General features: G+C 45.0%; 1 protein-coding gene across 4 annotated transcripts in view; it reads left to right on the top strand.

The window, feature by feature from the left end:
- The first annotated feature begins 460 nt into the window (after positions 1 to 460).
- Positions 461 to 16,954, top strand: part of LOC147124428 (ARL14 effector protein-like) — a 28,035-nt gene continuing 11,541 nt past the window's right edge. The window contains exons 1-3 of one of the 4 annotated variants that reach the window (XM_085987068.1): positions 461 to 839; positions 10,200 to 10,354; positions 12,604 to 12,740. In XM_085987068.1, the coding sequence (XP_085843194.1) occupies positions 10,202 to 10,354; positions 12,604 to 12,740 (290 nt within the window). In that variant the 5' untranslated portion in view covers positions 461 to 839; positions 10,200 to 10,201. The other 3 variants (XM_085987069.1, XM_085987067.1, XM_085987066.1) reach the window with 3 other exon arrangements.

Raw genomic sequence — 16,954 nt, 5'->3', positions numbered from 1 at the left:
GTGCAACACAAATTTGAAAATGGGGACAACAGAAAAGTAGCCAATAATCACATTTGTAATAATGATAATTTCACAGTTCTCAGTAAGCTAAATTAGCATATTACCAGCATAAATGGCAACTATTTCATATATCTAGCTGAGCGCAAAACTTAGTCAAAGTGCCCCAACAAGCATTTTGTAAAGCCTGTTTTACAGATTGGGACATAGAGATCATGTTAAATAACTTGACTAAAATACATAGTGCTCTAACCCACCTCCCGATCGCAACTCTAAAATGACTGATAATTGCAGCCTCACCAGGTCTGCTGACAAGAGTCATACCAAGTCAGGATGGGTCCAGACAGGTTAGTAAAAGGAAGATCGGGTAGGGGTAGGTTAATGGGGGCGAGGCGGGGAGTGGGGAATGTGGCTGCATGCCACTTAAATCTGACACTGATTTTCTTTTCAAAAATAAATATTAGCTTGAGCATTTCAGAATGGCTAACCTCATTCTAATTAGAGGTTCAGAACATTTTTTCGTTTCTGTTCGCTTTTGCACAATCCCCTGTAATTTTATCACTATTGGCCTTCAGCCAGGCTTTCATAGCCCTATTTACAAATTCAGGTCTATGATAGATATTCTTTTGGGTTCAGTGTCACTGTTTCTTGCATAAGCGAACTTTGCCTCCCTTACAATGAAAAATGTACCTTTACTGCCCAATATCTAGTCATGTGATAGCATGACCCAGGGTCATAATAATGAAATCCTATGTATGTGAACTGGATACTATAATATACACATATTCCCACGTTTGCTTCTCCAGGCTTCTGAAAGATAGACTGATGAACACTCTGGCAAAGTAAGTCCAATTATAAACTAACAGGCTGATCTATGGTCTTGAATGGCTGAAAGACCTTCCATTGTCTCAAGATGTAGTGGTGGGCAAGAAGCCTTCACTAACCAGTTTGTCCAGCTGTCATTCACTTTTCCAGCATGTGGTTATTTGTGCATTTAATTGCTGGTGAGCTAAAGTTAACTAAATTGAAGTAATATTTTAATATTAATTACACCAAGATCTTTCAGTTGAAAAATAATCAACAAATCACAGAACAAGAGAGTTATTACAAAGCATTTTTTGTTAATTGCTTTTTAACCTTTTATGATGGGAGCAAGACCGAGTAGCATTAGAAGTTCACTTTTTGGCATGTTTCTTTCTACCACCGATCTTCCTCACTTGTTTGCTCCAAATCCTTTTTTCATTATACGTTACACTCAGTGAAAAATAGATCCCAAACTCTTCGTTTTAAAATAGATCCCAAACTCTTCGTTTTAAAATAGATCCCAAACTCTTAGTTTTAAAATAGATTTGTTTTGATGTAATTGTGTGTCTTATGGTGTGGACAAATGTAAGAAGTCACACAACACCAGGTTATAGTCCAACAGCTTTATTTGAAATCACAAGCTTTCGGAGCGCTGCTCCTTCGTCAGGTGAAGTGAAGAGTTGCATATAAGCACAGCATATATAGTCAGAGAGTACTGCCAGAAAGCTGTGGAAGCTACATCATTAAATAAATTTAAAACAGAAATAGATAGTTTCCTAGAAGTAAAGGGAATTAAGGGTTACGGGGAGCGGGCAGGAAATTGGACATGAGTCTAGGTTCGGAATGGTCATGGCCCTGTGGGTAGTGGAGTGGGTCCAGGGGCCGTGTAGCCTTGTTCTGCACCTACTGTGTTCTAATTCTGTGTTAGATGGTTTTATTCCTGTTCCTGGCTGGGGTGGAGATCGCCTTTACAGCAGGTAAGTACTGTAGAAAATATAGGGACAGAGTGATCTCCTGGAAGAATTTCGATCGCCGAGATGGGTCGGAGAGGAATTTCCCAGATTTTTTTCTCCCAAATTGGCCATTGGGTCTTTATCTGGTTTTTCGCCTCTCCCGGGAGATCACATGGGTTCAGGTGGATGCAGAGTGACAGAAGATTTGAGGTTAGGATCAGATCAGCCATGATCTTATTGAATGGTGGAGCAGGCTCGAGGGGCCGATTGGCCTACTCCTGCTCCTATTTCTTATTACAGGTGTTCAGATGTTAAAGACACTGTATAAACACAGGTTCTTTCTTTCTTAACAATTATTCCCACATTTATAATGGTGCTCTTGCTAAGATGGGGAATTTATCTTAACCCCTGTCTGGTTCTCTTGTCACTTCACGTCCTTTTTTCAACCTTTAATACCTCCTAATGGTTCTATATTCTTGAATTGAGGTACACTTGGCTGTATCATGCTGCCACCTAGTGGTACCAAGTTAAGAGAGCAACGAATCTTAGTGAAAAGAGAATGGAGGGATCTCAGGAGAAATCTTCATGTTGTTCCAATCGTTCCTAAGATTCGGAAAGAGGAATTCGTTCATGTTTAACATTGATCTGAGCATTTGTCAGGAAAAATAGTAAAAAGGCTAACGAAAAGTAAGAAAAAATCTGACTAAGATCTTGTCAAAAAATCATCATTGATGAATTTATACAGCATTTTTGCAGCTGCACCGTAAAATAAAGAAACCTTTAACACCAGGTCAGACCTGGCGTTGAATTACCAAGTGGAAACAGCAGTTGTTTCCTCCACCATTGCATTATGGCTTTTTAGCAGCTGATCTTTTGCTCGCCCGAGGGGCGCTTTCTAATTGAGAGGCTGATTGCCGTGTATAATTGGTCCTGAGAGTCTTGATAGGAAGATAGGATGATTCCCCTGTGTACTCGGTGCTGAGAGCCAGGAGATTGATTAAGTGCGCGCAGAATTGGTTGTCTCGTGGTCAGGTGCGGTTTCATTGGCAATAGTTATTTGGGTGTGATTGACGGACAGAGCTAAGCGGTGATTGGTGGATGGAGATAAGCGATGGAAGACAAAGTGAGAGAGAGCGAAGTGATCAAGAAGTTCATTATTTTATTCAAATAATTAATGTATAAAAACAATCTGCACGGGGATATTACATTTTGGTATTTTTACATGCTATTTTATAAACACTGTTGAGGATTAGAGTACCACTCATTGCGATTACTACAGGTTTGGATTGTTAAGAGTCTGGAGTCGTGTGTGCAGGTCTATTGGTTAATTGTAAAACAATCTGTTGCATTAAGTGGCGCCTCAAATGTCTGGCACTTACCTAGGCAATTGGTGAAGTATTGTGCATTGAACCGACAGAGGTTATTTTGTGTGAACAGTTGGAGGTTAGCAAACACTTTTTTTTCGTTTAGAAGTGCACAATCTATAAAAGCTAATGCTAATTGCAGTGTTTTTGAATTATTCTTGTTCAGGTCTTGAAGTAGTTCTTCTCTGGTTAATTTGTTATTGAGAAAATTAGAGATACTGGTTCTAAAGTAAATAATGAAAACTAAAGCTTTCATTTTGAAGTATGGTATTATCAACAGGTTATCCAGAAGAATAGCTGATGATCAATGTGAAAGTTTGTGATATTAACAAGCTTCTGCTTCAACTAATTGAACAACAACAATAACTTGTGTTTATATAGTGCCTTTAATGTAGTAAAACGTTCCAAGGCACTTCACAGCAGTGTCTCAAGACAAAAAATTTGACACCGAGCCACATAAGGCGAAATTAGAGCAGATGACCAAAAGAGGTATGTTTTAAGGAGCAGCTTAAAGGAGGAAAGAGAGCTAAGAGGCAGAGAGGTTTAGGCAAGGAATTCCTGAACTTAGGGCCTCAGCAACAGCGGGCACAGCCACCAATGGTTGAGCGATTATAACCAGGGATGCTCGAGGGCAGAATTGGAGGAGTTCGGATATTGCGGGGCACCCTGGAGAAGATAGGGAGGGGTGAGGCCATGGAGGAATTTGAAAACCAGGATGAGAATTTTGAAAAGCAGGATGAGAATTTTGAAATTGAGGTGTTGCTTAACTGGGAGCCAACGTAGTTCAGCGAGCACAGGAGTGATGGGTGAACGGGACTTGGTGCGAGTTAGGACACGGGCAGCAAAGTTTTGGATGACCTCAAGTTTACGGAGCGTAGAACGTGGGAGGTGTAGTGTATGTACCCGTCTACCTTTAAGAGAACTATTGTATGTAACCGTTCACCTTTAAGAGAACTACTTTAGGTGTGGCACTACTTGTTTGGCTTCTGTATACTGTAATACCGACGGTGACCACACCGGTATATAAGTGTTGTGGCATGATTCCTTGGGCAGATTCGCCCTGACCTTCGAATAGTAAAGACCTGTTTGTTTGTTATTCCTGAAGTCTGTGTCGTTATTAACTGTACAACCCACAGACTTTACAGTGGCGACGAGTCCGATCGTACCCTGCGGCAAGACAACTAAAGCACGTCGAAGAGAGGCAACCGCCCTCGTCGTTCTGCTGGAAGAAAACACGAGGCTGCAGCAATAGAAAGGAGGAAGACTTTAGCAACAAAAGCTTCCATCAGCAACAGGCACTGACTACCCTTCTACCACGGTGCGGAGTGAGCCGATCAGCAGGAAACAAGGCGGCCGCGGAGACTGTGTAGGGGAAAGTGTAAAGAATATCCGGAGGATAAGGGCTGTGCACTCGACCATGGTCGAGGGGGAGCGGAGCTGGTCAGGAAGTCGGGTCCAACGGCGTCGTGAGACAGCCGGACCGCGATCGGCGGGAAAAAGCCGGGCAGCGACCGAAGCCACGAAGCGCTGAGACCGGGAGCTGGCGCGGGAAGAGAGAAACTCAGCCGCAGCCGGGGAGGGAAGCACCGGACTGCGTGAGGGCTGGGTGGCGAACGGGAACAGAGCATGTGGGAGAGGCAGAGCCGACCAAAGGAGGCTGCGCGAGAGCCAGTCCAGCGGCTGAACTGTCCTCCACCAACGGGGTACCCAGCGCCGGTAGAGCCGAACGTGCGGGAGAGAGAAAGACAGAGCCGAGTAAGGGGAGCTGTGCGAGAGCCAGCCCAGCGGCTGAACCTGTCCGTTGTGGGGAAAGCGTACCCCTTCCACCAGGGAAGAAACGCGGGAAGCCGCCATTAGGCGGCGAAGACGACAGAAGCGGGAAACCGCCATTGAAGTGGGCGGGGAGAGAAGGAAAGAGCGGGAAACCGCCATTTTCGCGGGAAAAGCCGCCATCTTAGGAAAAAAAAATAATAAATAAGAATTTAAAGAAATACTTGTGCTGCTCCCAAGGAAAGGAAGATGCCTAAGCGAGGGAATATTAACGATTTTAATTCTGAGATAGAAGACTGGGCCACGTACGTGGAACGCATCGAGATCTATTGTGAAGCCAACAAAATAGAGGAAGACGACAAAGCGATAACATTGCTAAACTCGATGGGCGCAAAGACATACGGGCACTTGAAGCATCTACTAGCACCAGCTAAACCGGCGGATCAGACTTTCGAAGGGATTGTAGCTGTTCTGAAGGACCACTTGAACCCCACACCGTTGATGTTGGCTGAACGATTCGAATTCTATGCAAGAACGCAACAGAAAGACGAAAGCAACGCGGAATATTTGGTCGAACTGCGTAGGCTAGCGAAATGCTGCCAGTTCGGAGGGAATCTGACAGAGGCACTGCGAGACAAGTTCGTATGCGGATTGTCCAAGGAAAGGACACAAAAGCGACTACTCGAAGAGAACAACCTCATACTTGACAGGGCTGTCCTTCTAGCCGCATCGCACGAAGCCGCAGTGAAAGGAACGGCGGAAATGCAGCTAAAGGCGGCGGCACTCTGGGTGGACCAAATTACCTCAAGTACAACAAAATGCTATCGTTGTGGGAAGACAACACATGACCAGAATCAATGCTGGTTTAAGAACCAAGAATGTAGGAAGTGTGGCAAACTGGGTCACATCGCTAAGGTATGCCGGTCAGGGAAGAAGACCAACAACCAAAGGAAGCCACCACAAGAAAAGTACAACAAGGTACACAAGGTGGCTGAGAAGAGTTCAGACGAACAGAATTCAGACTCCGACCCAAACAGCCAGGAGCTGGGTAGTCTGAGAATTCACAATGTGAGTAAGGAAGCTGACCTACAAACTATCTGGGTCATACTAAAAATAGCTGGAGTCCAAGTAAGAATGGAGTTGGACACTGGATCAGCTGTATCAGTCATAAATCGAAGGGACTACCACCGGCTATTCTCTCACATACCCTTAAGAAATACCAAGTTCGTATTGCAGACATACACTGGGCATAAGGTATACCCCATGGGGAAGATAAGAGTCAAGGTGAGAGATAGGGGTAAAGAACACCCAAGAATGAACTTGTACGTATTATCTGAGGGAGGACCACCACTTCTAGGACGAGAGTGGATCAAGAAAATAGACATGGAATGGCACTATCTAAAAGCCATAATGAGTGAGGACTCGGTGCAAGCTATCAGCTCAGATTCTGAAACGGATGACGATAAGACCAACTCAAGACAAGGCTAAAATGAACTTGCCGACTATGGTGGAGAAAACGAAGACATGCATAAAGGCTTATGCTACCGAGAAGAATAAAGCTTCAGAGCAGAACTCCAGTTTGACAGAGAATTCTGAGCCTGTTCAAGTTAAGGACTTATCCACGACGGAAGAACACCGAACTCGGACTCAAACTTATTTCAAAGTACGACAACAATTAGAACAGTTGAGTTACCGTCTCGTACAAGAGATGAAAACAATGGAAAAGTTCTGGGACACCGAATGGGAGAACCTGGAAAGACAGCAGAGGCAGCTAGCTCAAGCAAAGAGCGACCATAGAGCCATTGTGACCAATTACCGATCACATCTCCCTTTTGATGTTCAGGAGTTAGAATATTTGCATGATCTAGAGATACAGCATAAAGGCAAACCACGCTACACTGAGGATTTTGTTCTGCAATTGGAGACGGAGCTAGTGCAAGCAAGGTTAAGAGAAGCTGAATCGCAGTGTGCACTTAAAGATATGCAGAAAAAAATCTTGGACATGGAAAAGAGAAACGCTTCTTTACCTGATGTGAATAATGTGGCCATGTTGCAAGAGGAGCTTATAGGGGCGAAACTGAAAAGCTAAGCAAAGGATGTTGGAACTTGAAACACAGAACCAAATCAGCAGTAACCAGCTATGTCGAGCAGAGAAGGAGTGCTATGGTCTACAGGAGAAGGTGCAATATCTCTCAGCCCAGAATAAGGGACTACTCACTCAGTTAAATGAAAGTAATCGGAAAATGGCTGAGATAGACTGCAAGAATAAAGAAGATTTGATGGCAATGAGACTTCGAGAGGTAGATAGCATAGCAGCCTTGGCTGAACTCCAACAGGAAATTGCGAAAGAAGCAAATGAAGAGGAATCTTCAGGAAGCCAGGATGTTATTCCAGTTCTTCTCTACGACTCCTTACAAGCAGAGTGTGAGAAGTTGAAAGAACAGTATGAACAGGCCCAGGCTACAATTCTGGAGGGGGTTAACTCGGCAACCTCCGAAAAGCTAGTTTCAGTAGAAGCATATGAACAACTAAAGGTTGAACATGAGCAAGAAGTCCAAAGGCTGCAGGAAATTCTTGATGAGCTCAAGGCCAAGACAGACTCATCGGTAGAAGTTCCATCCATAGATGAGAAATTAGAGGGGAAAGACATGGCAGAACATGAAAGACAAGATGTCCAAGAACTCATAAAAATATTGAAGGAAACCCAAGACAAATGAGGCGGCAATGTCCGAGGTTCAACAACTTGAAGAACAGATTCAACTGGGAATCCTTTCAGTGGAAGAAAAGGAAACTGTAAGAATGGCCCCTGAACATGAGCTAGAGCGCATCCGGGCGCAACTTTTCCGAGCGCTGAAAGCCAAAGTACAAGAGGAACAGAAGGTGGAAGCATTGGAGGAAAAGGTGGATGAAATGGAGAAGACTCTGATCCACAGTGTTCCCGTGGAAGAGTTAACGGTCAGCCAACTCCTTCATATGCTGAGGGAAAAGACTCTGCAATGGGAACAATCTGAACACGAGCTTCAATCTTCAACGGGAAGGAGTTCGGAGCTCTCAAAAGTTTGGGAAATAGCTGAGGTTGCAAAACAGACTTTACTGGGATGCCAAAAGTACGCTGAATCGCGTCTATGTGAACAACAGAATGTTGAAACAGCTGCTCCAGTAGAAGGATTGAATAGCCCGATCAATCAATCCCCGAGGGAAGGGGAAGTGTTGAAATCACAAATGAGGTCATTAGTGAAGGATTTGCAGGAAACCCAGGAAGAGCGGGATGAAGATGAATGCATGAAGAAGTCTTTTCAAGAAAGATGTCTAGGGAAGGAACCACAGTCAGCTAACGTCCAGATGGGTAAGGAGGAAGTAGAAGGCCCTCTCGCTGGCCTAACTCAGGACGAACCCGAATATTACCATGACCTGTTGAGTGACACTGAATATTACGAGGATGTGGTCTGCCCAGTTTGTGATTGAAAACTCCCAAAGTGCCGAAATCAGGATGAAGCACTTAAAGTCGAAGGAACATAGAGAGTTGGTGGCAGCTGATAAGGGAGCCCCGAGAGTCTCCAAAAAGCAGAAAAGAAAAAGAAGCAGAAGATGATAACTATCGCAAATATTATCACTTCTACCAGATCATGCGTGGACCCTACGAAAGGAGTTAAATCAGTTGGGAAGTAGGAAAATATCAAGGCAACCCAGTTGTTGTAAAAGTCAGCACTGCTGGTTCAGCAGGACGAAAGTTCAAGCTGTTACGTCAAGAAAAGGATATGGAGGAGTCACGCTAGCAATGTGAACCATCTACACCAAAGAGATGTTGTTCGGACCGAGTCAAGATCAGAGACTGAATCTGTGAACTGTTCCCGCAGAGACTGAACCTGTGAACTGTTTCCCACCGAGACTATGTCTGTAAATTGTTTTATATGAAGTTGAAGATATGTTATGTTTAATGGGGACTCTGTATGTAATAAGCTAAAAAGGGAGGATTGTAGTGTATGTACCCGTCTACCTTTAAGAGAACTATTGTATGTAACCGTTCACCTTTAAGAGAACTACTTTAGGTGTGGCACTACTTGTTTGGCTTCTGTATACTGTAATACCGACGGTGACCACACCGGTATATAAGTGTTGTGGCATGATTCCTTGGGCAGATTCGCCCTGACCTTCGAATAGTAAAGACCTGTTTGTTTGTTATTCCTGAAGTCTGTGTCGTTATTAACTGTACAACCCACAGACTTTACAGGAGGCCAGCCAGGAGTGTGTTGGAACAGTCGAGTCTAGAGGTAACAAATGCATGGATGAGGGTTTCAGCAGCAGATGAGCTGAGGCAGGGGCGGAGACTGGCGATATTACGGAAATGGCAATAGATGGTCTTAGTTATGCCGTGGATATGTGGAACACAAAATCCTAGTGAACTAAATCTAAATGTTCCCACTGTGCTTTATATTTAAGAGCCATATCTGCATGCTACTGATCTCTCACTCTCACGACACATTTCAGTTACTTCTAGAGGTAAATTTATTCACCACCCTTTATTGTGCTGCCCATGAATCAATTCTAGCATGGAACCTATCCTAAAGAAGAGTTTATTTTATCTTTAGAGCAAATCTGAGCACAATTTACAGGTTTTTTTTTTTTTTTTTTTTGCAATACCAAAAGGCATTGTGTCCTTCTGTACGGCTTGTTGGGGTAAATACAAAAAAGGACAAGTAAAAAGTAGCTGGTCTATCAATCCTGTCTAGAGAGGGTGTTTACACTTTTGAAAATAATGTAAGATGGTTTATCATTAACTTGCTGTACTTCTTGCTTGTAAGTGCATTTTATACAATGAAGACTGTATCTTAATCACACTCCACATCCATCAATAATTTACTTGTTTCAGTATCAACAACTAAAAGAGCCTTCACCTTCACCTTTCCAATCAGTTAGCTTGTAACTATCAGTCATGTTTTCCTCAATCTCTCTTCCTTTCCTTGCAGTTTTTCCCTACCCCATTGGGAGTGAAAAGATCAACTTAAAAGGAAGTCATGCTTTAACACCCAAGTAGTGAGTTCCTTTGTGTTCAGTCACAATTAATCACTCACTCTGACCAACTGTCCAAGTACATACAGCCTTACCAACACTTTTTTAAAGTGTGTCTCAGATAGCGATGTATGAAATATTGTGAGCAGAATATAAAATGAAACATCTAAAGCTCAAATTTTTTTGAAGTACTGATTAGGAGATCAGTGTCATGGTAGTCTTTCTGAAGAGGTTTCACTGTTTGTTGCTCTTTCTTGTGCTTGCTTTTGTAAATCTCTTTAATAGATTTTTTTAAATCCAGGAATGTCTGTCATGAGGCATGGAGCACAGATACTTGAAGTGAGCACTTATAACCAAGAAAGGATGACATTAAATATTCAAAATCTTTCCATGAACACCAGAAAGAGATCGTTGCAAGAGGAAAATATATCTGATACACAAGCCCAAAAGAAAATGGTATGAAAGGAAAGGTTGGCTATGGCCCCTTTTAATATGTATTGGTTGTGCTTTTACATGAAGTTTGGACTTCACATATCACTGCAACATCAGGTGGAGAACCAGGAAAATAGGTGGATTACTGTTTTTTAATGCTGGAATCATATGTTTTTCCCATTGTTTCTGTGGGTTGTGGCCTGGGTTGTATTGCTATGAGTCATTACCAGGATTTTAATAGAATAGTTTGGCGATCTGTGACCGGAACTGTAGATCCCATTCACTAATGGCTTAAGCATTGGAGTAAACGCCCCAACTGGAGTACACTGAATAAACTTGCAGTAGAATTTGAGGGACGGGGCACTGAAGAGGTAAAACTTCAGCGGGGGAGGAGGGTAATAGTTCATTCTGTACACTACTTCCTGATGGTAACCAGGATGATGAGTGCTTTTACACTTTTTTTCTAAGCTAGGTATCAAAGATTGCTAGGTGCTGAGCTATATATATAGAATTAGGTTAAGTTTGCTTAAAGACAGGGTAATTTCTCAACTACTTTGCTTGTGTGTCTTGTTTTCCTGTTGTCACTTGAGTTTTAAGAAGTATTTGTGACTTTTTGTAGTGCTGATTTCCCCCCCCCCCCCTCACCCACCCTGGTTGCTTCAAGTTTGTTCGTGGGGATGAGGTTTTGGAGGATGAAGATGAACTGAGGGATGTCAGGCAGGTCATGTTGCATCAGATGCTCTATGCCCACCTACCAGTACCCTTGCATCTGTATCTATATAACAGAGGTGTATGTACCTCACTTTCAGAGAATTAATGTACAGAGGTTACTAATTCCCCAAGGGACACTGACAATTTTGCCTGTCATTTACTCCTTTGCCCCTTCAACCTTGGCAAAGGTGCTGAGCTATATACAGAATTAAGTTTAAACAGCCCATTAAGAAGAATGCCTAATGATAAAGCCATTTTCTGACTGGCTTGCAATGCCTTTTCAAAGGCTGTGAAGAATTTTGGCCCCCTCTTCAGTCACTTCCTTCTAAATGCCCATATCCCTCTAAATTTCACCCAAATTGCAATTTTCTGGCCGCACCACTAGGTTACCCCCTGTAAAGCTACACTTGGAACTACAAATAAATTCTGATGTGCTGACTGTGGAAAAATTGCATGCAAACAGTATACAGGAAACTTTCTGATATCCGGCACTGACGGGACCGAGCTGGTGCCGTAACATCAAAAGTGCCGGACATACCAGAGTTAATGTTTAAACATACAGAACTGAGAAGCTCTGTGTGAATCAACAAACCCTGTTGCTTAGCAACAGCTTCAAAACAATTGGCTGCAGCTGCAAGCATCTGTAGCTGACGCTGTTGCTATAGCTACAGACCTTGCAGTGCTTGACTGGGGGGGGGGGGGGAAAGGAACGAGAACTAAAAAAAATATAGAAAACGGCTCCTGATTTTTGCCGTTAGAGCGAGTATTCCGGACATATAACCTCCGGATAAACCAAAGTTTCCTGTATTACACTACAGGTGAGCTTCACACTTGCTTCTGGTCATTTATGATTCATCTGCCATTTATGATTCATCTGCACCTGCAATGGAAAATGTAGCCTCGCGTCAGGAATATTTCTCCCAATGTGTATCACAAGGTAGCTGGACATTCCAGTTTAGCATCCAGAGCAGAATGAAGCACCACTTTGCCAAATTGCATATCTGAAGTAAGTTCAGCGAGGTGTGTCCAGTATTCATATATAGAACATAAGAATTAGGAGCAGGAGTAGACCATACAGCCCTTCGAGCCTGCTCCACCATTCAGGAAGATCATAGCTGACCTTCGGCCTCAGCTCCACTTTCCTACCTGATCCCCATATCCCTTGATTCCCCTAGAGTCCAAAAATTTATCTCTCAGCCTTGAATATACTTGACGACTCTGCATCCACAGCCCTTTGGAGTAGAGAATTCCAAAATTGTAACTGCAGATGTCATGACTTGAGTACTTTCTCCCCCCCCCCCCCCCCCACTAATATAAATGTTAGTAAGCACTGTGTCAACCTTAAATTATGCTGCTCTGTACACACTTCCTAGGCAGTTTGTAAAATTTGTTTTCAGATTGCTTTAAGGGAGAATTTTGTTCATACAGCTATGTACTTTCAATAACCATAAACCTGAACTAAAATATTATATTTGAAACATGAGTTATCTTTTATTGTAGATGTATCATTGAACATGTTTTGACTTTGGTATTACACAATCCCTTTTATTAAACTGTTACAGAAGCAAACAGAACGTCAGCTAAAATGCCTAGCATTTCAGAACCCTGGCCCTTTGCTAGCTGAATTCAACCCTGAGACCAGATTGCAGACAAAGGAGATTCGCAGGACAAAGCTGAGGCAGCTGGTCTTCGAAAACAAGTAAAATTCCTTCTAACATTTTCATAACCCCTTTTTTACCTCTCAAAACTCTTCTTCCCCACCCTGAACTCCTGTTCAGTTCTGATTTGGTTTTGAAATTTGTGAGCTTTAATGTACATGTTTTTCCTTCCTTATTTTCTAATTGTGCCTGACCCAAACCAAATTTAACTGCTTTATTTGCAGCAGTTTTGTCCCAGTACAACAGAACATTGTTTTTTGTATGTGTGAGTCATTCTGTTTTGCAGAATGAGGTAAGGGTGATTACAACCAGATAAGTTGGTTTGCAAATAGTCTGCAAAAAAGTTCTAGAACATCTGAGTATCCATTTCAAGAAGTAATAATAGTGTCTGCCTCTTCTCAGCCTCCATAGCTGCTGGATTGTAACCAATAAGTAATGTGCTGCCACAGTGTGTGCCTGTGCCCACAATTGCAAAACTGCTGATCTCTACCAGTACAGAGTGATGGGTGGGATACTGAGCAAAAGTTAGGCATTTTGCTACAAGCAGGGAGGAAATAATGCACAACACTTTGCAGCAAGTTAAGAGCAACATTGTTGCAAGTCTGGGAGCAAGTTACCCACCTACTCTAATATAATACCATATACTGCGGATGCTGGAAATCTGAAATAACAACAGAAAATGCTGGAAATACTCAGCAGGCCAGGCAGCATCCGTGGAGAGAGAAACAGAGTTAACATTTCAGGTGTCTGGGACCCTTCATCAGAACTGGAAAAAGCTGGAGATGTAAGTTATTAAGCAGGTGCAGAGATGGGGGGGGGCGGGGGGGGGTGGTTAGGAGGGGAGGAAGGAATTGAAAGAACATCCTGTACTTTTGTAAGAGGCAGGAAAGATAAAATGTTGCAGTATGATTTTTGCCATTCCCATTTGCATGAAAAATGGGGGCAGGGATAATTATCTGAAATTGTTGAACTCAATGTTTAGTCCGGCAGACTGTAAAGTGCCTAATCGAAAAATGAGGTGCTGTTCCTCGAGCTTACGTTGAGCTTCATTGGAACAATGTAATAGGCCGAGGACAGAGATCGGAGCGGGAGTTGTAATGTATATACCTTTTTTAAGTGGGGAACTATTTTTTACAGCTCATGTATACTGCAGTACCGGCAGTGACCACACCTGTATATAGCCCTGAGTAGTAATCTGTACAGATCAGTTCCACTGTGAGCCACGTTGAGTAAACACCTGTTGTATCGTTCTCAGCAGTCTGTGTCTTATTATACACGGACGTAACATTGGCGACGAGGCAGGTTCGAACCTACCTGCAACTCTGCATCACCTCCCGGGGATTCGTTCCTGGAGATCAGTGGATTGGAGGTCAAGGCCAGAGACTCGAGAATTGCAGGGGAGGCTGTCGAGAGCCAGGCTTGGCTTTCCAGTCGAGGTGGTCCAGCAATACGGGCTGGCAACAGGTAGTGCGCAGACCCTTCCCAGACAGCGGCGGGCTAGAGCCCGACTGAGCGGCACAGCAAAGGGCCGAGCAGCGTCGACGGGGGAGAGAGAGAGAGAGAGAGAGAGGGCCGAGCGCACAGGGTGCAGCCGGTGTTCAGGGGCCGAGCAGCGTCGGAGAGAGGGAGAGAGAGATGCGCAGAAACCCGCGAGGCGCCGCCATTGCCACGAGGACCGCTGAGAGCGGCGTTGGCAACAGCCCAGGAGAAGCGTGCGAAACCTACAGGGCGCCGCCATTGCCACGAGAACCGGCAGCAGCGGGGGGAAGAAGGAAAGCGCGGGACATGCCATTTTAAGCCATTGGGAGACGCCATTTTAAACCACACCCAAAATGCCGAAGAGTGGCAGTATCACCGCATTTGACAAAGTCGAAGATTGGACTACATATGTCGAACGAAGAGGTGTACTGCAAGGCAAATGAGGTGTCAGATGACAAGAAAGCGTCGGTATTGTTAAATTTAATGGGTGCAAAGACGTATGGTTTATTACGAAATCTAGTAACCCCAACGAAGCCAATGGAAAAGAGTTTTGAAGACATAGTAACGATACTACAGGGACATTTAAACCCCACACCGCTGCTGATAGCAGAAAGATTCAAGTTTCACAAACGGAACCAGCATAAGGATGAAAGCAATGCTGATTATTTAACAGAACTGCGCAAACTATCGAAACACTGCCAGTTTGGAGCGGGACTGGCAGATACCTTAAGGGACAAGTTTGTGTGTGGGCTTCAAAGTGAAGGAACCCAGAAACGTCTTTTATCTGAAAAGGACCTTACGCTGGAAAAGGCTTTCAGCATTGCGGTATCATATGAAGCAGCAGTACGGGGCGCTGCAGAGATACAACAGAGACCGCAAGAATATGGCACAAATGAAATGTCATATGGAACAGAGAAGTGCTATCGCTGCGGCAGAACAACACACGACCAGAATGATTGCTGGTTCAAAGACAAAGGCCTAGAAATTCAGTTGTTTGCGCCAGCCACTAGCGCCTTAGGAGGAGGAGATGTTGGGCGCTAGGCGGCTAGCGGCCGGGCGCAACGCGATCTGCGCCTCTCCCCAACTTCAGTAAAGATTTAGCGGCGGCGCAAAGCCTTTGCACGCGCTCAGCTGCGCGCGCAGATCCTGACGTCATTTCATCGTGCAACGCCCTTTGTTCGCCCCAAACCGGAAATTCAGTGGCGCCGGCCTATCTGGCGCCCCTAGCGACTAGTAGAGGGGAACGGTTCTCAGTCGCTGCGGGGCGCGGGGGGCGCAAATTAAAGGGCACTCCTCCTGCAGTAGAAAAGGCAGCCATTTTGTAACACTCCTTCTTTGTGAGAGACGGATCTTTGCAGAGAGACAAAGGTAGAGAGCTTTCTGGTTTGGCTCAACACTCGCACAGGTACTTGTGGCTTCAGGCCACAGCTTTCCACTTGTCTTTAACTTCAGAGCCATATCATTGATTGCAAACATATAATGGGGGCTGCAATGGGTGCAAACGTTGGCCTTCTCCATTGCATTCAAAGGGCTCACAGACGCCGTGAGAGAGTGGCAGTCATGGCCAGTCGGAGAGGGGGCAACAGGCGTCGGCAAAGGAGGCCTTACCCACCCAGGGTATACCGCCAGCAGTTCTCATATCTGAACATGTCTGACGAGCAGTGTGTTCGGAGGCTGCGATTCCGAAGGGCGGTGGTCACTGAGATCTGCCACCTGCTTCGCGGAGATCTGCAGCCACATCTGTGGAGCAGGACGTCTCTGTCGGTGGCAGTGAAGGTGACGGTGTCTCTCAACTTCTATGCCACCGGCTCCTTCCAATCCGCTACTGGGGACATTTCCAACACCTCCCAGTTTGCCGTGCATTGCTGCATCCGCCAGGTGACCAATGCCCTTTTCAGAAGGAGACGTCAGTTCATCTCCTTCTCCATGGCCCTTGTCAAGCAACAACAGCGTGCAATGGGCTTTGCAGCATTAGCGGGCTTCCCCATGGTGCAGGGCGCCATTGACTGCACGCATGTGGCTTTGCGGGCACCTCTGGAGAATGCCGAAGATTACCGCAACCAGAAGGGCTACCATTCGCTCAACGTGCAGTTGGTGTGTGACCATAGGCAGCTCATCCTAGCTGTCAATGCCCGCTTTCCAGGCAGCAGCCACGATGCCTTCATCCTGCGCCAGACTTCTGTGGCAGACATGTTCGAGGCCCAGCCTCACCCACGAGGATGGCTTCTCTGGGACAAAGGCTATCCTTTGTGCACCTGGCTGATGACCCCGCTCCGTGCGCCCAGCACCCCTGCTGAAGAGGGATACAATGACAGCCATCAAGCAACCAGGAACATCATTGAGCAAACAATCGGCGTCCTGAAGCAACGGTTCTGCTGTCCGGATCGTTCCGGAGGAGCCCTGCAATATTCGCCTGAGCGAGTCTCCCATTTCGTGGTCGTGTGCTGCATGCTGCACAACCTGGCTATCCGCAGGACTCAGCCACTGCCACCAGAGATTGGAGGACCACCTGAAGAGGAGGAGGAGCAGGAGGACCAGCACAGGAGGGAGGCAGAAAGTGCAAGGGCCACCCGTCGGCAGCTTATTGAACGTAGGTTCTAGGCCCCCTCTCAGGGAATGGCTTGTGCCAATGTCGCCAGATGAATGTAGCCGCTCCCAAAGCCCTCAGCCGAGCAGGGCAACCAGGACTTCCAAAATAAAGCATGGACAGTGCGATTTAAGAACATTTATTACTTGGAAACCTCTGTCCTTCCCACATTACAAACTAATGGAGAGA

The sequence above is a fragment of the Somniosus microcephalus genome, chromosome 1 (genome assembly GCF_052327205.1).
Source record: "Somniosus microcephalus isolate GS21.2 chromosome 1, FLI_Smic_1.0, whole genome shotgun sequence".
NCBI classification, from domain to species: domain Eukaryota; kingdom Metazoa; phylum Chordata; class Chondrichthyes; order Squaliformes; family Somniosidae; genus Somniosus; species Somniosus microcephalus.
This window is presented reverse-complemented; position numbering and strand designations above follow the sequence as displayed.